Source organism: Arthrobotrys flagrans, assembly GCF_004000055.1.
Source record: "Arthrobotrys flagrans strain CBS H-5679 chromosome Unknown unitig_0, whole genome shotgun sequence".
In the NCBI taxonomy this organism is placed as follows: domain Eukaryota; kingdom Fungi; phylum Ascomycota; class Orbiliomycetes; order Orbiliales; family Orbiliaceae; genus Arthrobotrys; species Arthrobotrys flagrans.
In genome coordinates this window covers 554,771-560,770 of record NW_027137550.1, presented here as the reverse complement: position 1 = coordinate 560,770, position 6,000 = coordinate 554,771, and the positions used below count along the sequence as shown (strand labels likewise).

Here is a 6,000-nt window from a genome sequence, read left to right as displayed (position 1 = left end):
AAATGGTAAACTAAGAAAGGACATGTTTATGATCATCGAAAATCCCGAGCGACGACGCACAAGCCAACGCCGAGAAAAGGGGGCTGTGAACTTTAGCTCAGGCCTTAAGGCCTTGGTACTTTTTTGTTTTTTTATTGCCCTTGTCGATGCAACGACGGTTGGAGCCAGAAAGTTGGATAAAGAGACGCTCGCTCTAGTCTGGGGCATGCATGAACGTTGGTTATTCCCGCGGGTTTTCCCATATAGTCCCAACCCAACAGTTTAATGTGTGATGGATCAAATCTGGTTGGAAGGCACAGCCGTTAAGACGTTGGAATGCCTTGATATGCTTTGTGTGATGAATTTTCTGGGATCCAATGGAAGAATACCGATGGGGCCTGGTCGCAGTTGTAATCCTGTGGCTTGCAGCGCGATGACGGCTAGGTGGTTTTAAACGGACGTTCTGATGATTTTTTTAACGAGTAAAGAGTGATATCGATATACCCGAGAATTCGGAATGTTAGCATCTATTATGTGGAGAGTGCTTGGTTTTGCATGGAAGTTCTGGCCCAGCGGCTTTGAAGTTGAGCATTGTGTTGGACTGGTGTCATCTATTGTCGGGTTCATCTGCTTCTAAGGTCTGGGCGCCTGCTAGTTCAGGTTAACTTCAACATCCAAAAGTGAGCATGTCAACCTGAAAGTTTGTGGCTAATATCTAGTTCCTTTGTTATCAATACTATGCCTCCTCAACCTTACATATGACGAATACTCAGTTAGGTGCTCGACTGATAACACCTCGATCTGGTCCAAACGTTTGGCCGACCTCAAACTATCATCGACTCCACTTCCAAGGCAAAATGCAGCAACATCGACCATCCTAACTGCTATCAGAGACTTGGCTTCCCCAGAAAAAAAAGCCTACTCGATATCAAGCCACTAATCCCAAAATATTACCAAATCGTTAACCGATACACGAATACACGAACAAGTTCGAAGACCCTGGGATTCAATTGTGGATCACATCTTCTGCAGCCTGTGTGACAGCTCCAGGATCACATTTGCCACATGATCCCATGCATACATATGTGCAACGGAACGATCAGATTGGTCCTTTCCTTTTTTTTCCCTGGGAGGCAAATGCACTTGGATCTGCACGGAGCACATTTGATGGCAGTTAACATGCCAATGTCACGAAATCGGAATTTATGGGGGGAGTTTGAAAGACACTCGCCAGGCCGATTTGGAAAGCAAATGTTGGATTTTTCAATTCGTTTCGAATATCCATGAACATTGATATGGATTCAGTTATCCTTCGCTCTTTCTTTCTTGATGAATAAAGTTCACAAAATCCATGAATTACTAAAGAACAATCACGGAAATATCCTGTTATACAATTTCCGTCGAATCGGAATAGTGGGAAATAACAACGGCGAAAGGTACCTTACAACCATACGTATCGTCTATACGTACCTCTCTGTTTCAAGTTGGCGATAAATAACCAAAACATAGAAACCCTTCTGATACGGTGTTTTCCGAATGTTTGAGCGAAATAGAAAACAGTATCTAAACCGACCGGTTTCTTTCCCCAGCCGTTGATACCAGATAAACGAGACTGTCGTCATAACCCTCAACTTTCCAACGTGGTGATATCATAGCGCGGTGTTGTGAGTCGGATGGGCGTCATAAAAAGTGGCATGTGCACCACGCATTAATAGTTGCAGTGGAGACATTGGTATTATAATATTATGAAAGGAAGGAAGCTGTGATAGAGCTGTCGCTGCCGCATAATATTAGCAATAAGTGGCATGGTGGCATATAATCCCGCATCTCGATAATGGCACGCCATCGAAGAAAGAGTTACAAGCAGAAGCAATAAACCCAAAAGCCACGCGCCATGCCGCATCTCCAAATGAAGCATCGCCACGAGTTACGGCACCGTATAAATACGGTCTGGAGGGGACTTTAGGCCCGATAATCCCAAGCGCCCTTCACTCTGTCTATCACACGTAGCTTCCTCCAATCATCGAAGGTCTATGTAAGAACAGATATTCAGTCACATGCAACTTCAAAAGTATGGTAACTTTCCCGATCGCAAGTACCCTTTCCATCGAAAGGTCTCAGAACCCTTTCGTTCGAAAGATCTGAGATTCTGGAAGAAATTTAAGATCTTGAAGGCCAAATGGGCCCTTGGTTGTAGAAAGGTGGATCGTCATCGTGCAGGTGGGTGTGCCAGGGCAGATCGCGCCACTATCGACTAAATGTGGTATGCTCTCTTTTATGTCTCATGTGGGTGGTTGGCGGTAGAGGATGGGAATTTGGGAATGGCCTTTGAGGGATCGAGAATTTGAGAACGCGATGGACTGTTTGAGGGGGTTCATGATAGAATCAGATGACCGTTCTTCTTGATCTTTCAGTCATATTATTTCAATATACTAAGTGATATCCCGAGCCCTGCACGGATTGAAAAATTTGTCATACGAGCTAGCCATTGACCAAATACCTGGACGTCATCGAGTAGTGTCAGTCTTGAAAAGAATACTAGAAAACCATCGCAAATCAGTGACTAATTTATCTTACAATCACAATATCATTACTATCAATTTACGCGTAATAATTGATAACTTCTTACGAGACGCGCATTATGAAATGGTTGAGAATCTCGACCAGGCGATTCCCAAAATTTTGATCTTCCATCCCGAGTGGCAAATAAATATTCACCTCAACATGATTGTCGTTCAAAACCTCCCAGTGGCCAATCAACCGATATCCCAATCACCCATTCGAACTCCTATCCTTCCACTTAATTTTTTTGTCGTTTCGATTCTCAATTCGTGATCCCTGTCATTATTCCCAATATGGATTCAACGGTCACAATACATACCACCCACATAACATCTGATATCTACGACCACAGAAAGAGGACTACTGCGTATCCCGTCCGCTCTGCGCTACATAAGCCTCTTATCGAACGCTCAGTATTACCGTGGGTGACCAGGTGAGAATCGCGTTTGTTGTAGATTTAATATTTTTGTTTTTGGAAGTCGTGATGGCTTTTTTGGTGTTTTGAAAAATTTCCAAAACATTAATTGCAACGTGATATCAAAAAAAACTTTTCTTCTCCCAGCCACCTCGCCATTGCCAATTGGCATTTCTTAACGTCTATCGCTAGATGTAGAGTACTATAATCACAAATCAGTAGTTTTAATTTTGGGGTCCTAAGAACACAATTTTGACGTTCCGGATCTGCAAAGAGCAGAAGAATATAGCCAGCACGCTAAACCAAATTGATATCTACGACCACAGAAAGAGGACAACTACGTATCCCGTCCGCTCTGCGCTATATAAGCCTCTTATCGAACGCTCAGTATTACCGTGGGTGACCAGGTGAGAATCGCGTTTGTTGTAGATTTAAATTTTTTTTTGTCGAATTTCGCGATGAAATTTTTTGGTGTTTCGAATTTTTTTTTTCAAGAACTCGAAGAAATTGCTTTCTTCACCTACAGTGTATTGCTGGTGAATTGCCACTAACCATGATATGAAAAGACTATCTGTAAACCTGGGATGTCGATAATCTTTTTTTGCATTTAAATTCTATACATTTTGGAGAGATGGACAAGATATTTACGATTTCTTGAACTGGATCGATATCTACGACCATAGAAAGAGAGTCAGCTACGTATCCCGTCCGCTCTGCGCTATATAAGCCTCTTATCGACCCCGTAGTAGCAAAGTCGGTGACGATTTGCGAATTGGGATTGTTGTAGATTGAAAGGTTTTTTTTTTCCCGGTGCCTTATTTGGTAGGTGGAGATGTTGTTTTTTGAGGGTTTTCAGGGATTTTTTTTTTTCCGGTTTAGCTGCTATGCGGGCACAGTACTAGGATTCTGTTTTTTTTTTTTTTTGAAATGGACAACCTGTGGAAGCTGGCATATGAGACTAGTTTTGAGGATTCTGATCTGCTGAATTAACTGATATTCCTGAATACGGTTTGGCGTGGGTGATAGTCTCGAGCTCCGAGCTAAATTTATGGCGATATATGTAGTTACTCAGGAAATTAATTTGATTGTGACATGATCATAGGTGTCATATATATTTGGAATCGAACTTTCAGGACCAACGTGAAATGTATGCATTAATGCGCCGGATATCAAGAGTTCTTCCGAAGATATTATCAATTATCATGTTATAGATCACTCAAGCTGGTTCTGAACAATGGAGAATACTGACATGAAATTCTACATCACGGCCTAGAGCTAGGTGCAGAGGCTTTGAAATAACTGGTAGTATCTATCCTTTCTCGATTGCTTGGCCGATGTATGCTATCAGTTGCGCTGTAGGGCACAGATGAAACTATCTATCAATTGATCAACCTTGACCCTTCATATTAAATTTTTAGATCTAAATACTTATCCAAACAAATACTGGCCCATTTAAACCATAGCGTCTCCTCGACATCTTTTACTTGACGAACCTGTGCCATATAGAACCTTGCTTCTACATTTTCTCCGGACTTTCTGAGAATGCCTGCCATCATCAAATGTGCAACCGTTTTCATCTGTGCAGAAAACGCTTTTTCGTGCGTTTCGAGAACACCGATATCGTCAAACAATTTTGTACAACGTGTCTTTGCCCTTTCAAGATCCTGTTTCCGGATGGAAATGACCGTCCTGGCGAGAGCTAGAATAACTCTTTGAAGTGCTGCTCCGGGATGTGTCGCAGCAAGGGTAACTGTGTTTGTATTAATTTCACATAATATGGACCCCCCTGAGTTGAGCGTCATAATTATAGTCCGAAATACGCCCCAGAATTTGTGAATTAGGCGGGTGTTTGGGGGACGCTTCTCGTATGATATCCGTCTCGGATTTTCATCTTTTTTTAAAGTATCTAATTCCGAATCTAAAAATTCTTCGAAAAGCCTGTAGGCTACCTGTCCGCTCTCTCTAATGAGCTCCCAGTCTGCAGCCTTAAGGCCCTGGAGCACTTCGATATGGTGAAACTCGAGACGTTGAGTAGCCATTGATTCGGACACCGAGCCTTCTGGGTCTAAATCTGTTGATTCAAAGCTACCCGATAGCCATTTCATGACTACAAGAGCGTCCTTAGTACGTTTGGTGAGAGACGACATGAGGCAGAGGTTTAGGTACTCGCGGGTTTTCTTCCACTCTGTTTCTGTATTTTCATCCGTCTGCGGTTCCTCGGCGAGTGGTTTTGACTTCGGCCGTGACAGCTTGCTTGTAGCATTTTTAATAGTCCTGAGCACTTCAGCGGCGCCAGTGACAACTTCGTCGGTGGAGGGTTTTGAGGGGGCTTTCTTAGTAGTACCATGAATGTGTTTCTTTTTGTCGGCTAGTGGGTCACCTGTTGAGGATCGTGGCTTCTTCTCGGGGATCTCATCGCCTTTGTGATGAGATTTACCTGTCTTAGGTCTTGGGGAAGCCGCTAGAATAACGTTTGATTCTGACTGGCTAGATAAGGGTTTCGCCTTGCTGTCTGAACTACTCGCGGAAACGCTGTGCTCCTGAACCGGCGGTAGCTCGACTACTGCAGGGTGGGGATGCGTCGATATGTCCCCCGCTGCAGCTGTAGGCGTACCGATGCCTGAAATAACCATATGCTCTTTGTATTGGACAAGCTCTGACTTGCTAACGTTCTCAAAAACTTTACTCCCAGAAGCTATCTTTGCTTTATTCTCGGAGCGACTAACTTTGGAATCGGGCGATTGCACTGATGTTTCCTGGCATCGCAGCGGGGAAGCCATGCCGGGGACCGAGTTCTCTACTTGGGACATATATAACGTAGGGTCCTGGGGCTCATGGAGATCTCGACGCTGTGAAGTGCTTGAGCGGCTAGAAGCCTAGGCTTGCTACAACTTCTGATAGCCGTCCTGATATTGTATCGGCTTCGAGTGCAGTGAGGATATATGATAGCGACCAGCATGCTTATATCCTGGCTGTCGCGGCTGAAAATCGTTGTTTTGAATGTTCTGGGCGCAAGAAAAACTGCCAGCCTCGTCAAACTGTGC

General features: G+C 43.7%; 1 protein-coding gene across 1 annotated transcript; it reads right to left on the bottom strand.

The window, feature by feature from the left end:
• Positions 1-4,362: 4,362 nt before the first annotated feature.
• Positions 4,363-5,736, bottom strand: DFL_003274 (uncharacterized protein; the record flags this gene model as incomplete). Its single annotated transcript, XM_067632189.1, has 1 exon — positions 4,363-5,736. One exon carries the CDS (start codon positions 5,734-5,736, stop codon positions 4,363-4,365), a length of 1,374 nt encoding a protein of 457 aa, XP_067490482.1.
• Between the last annotated feature and the right edge of the window lie 264 nt (positions 5,737-6,000).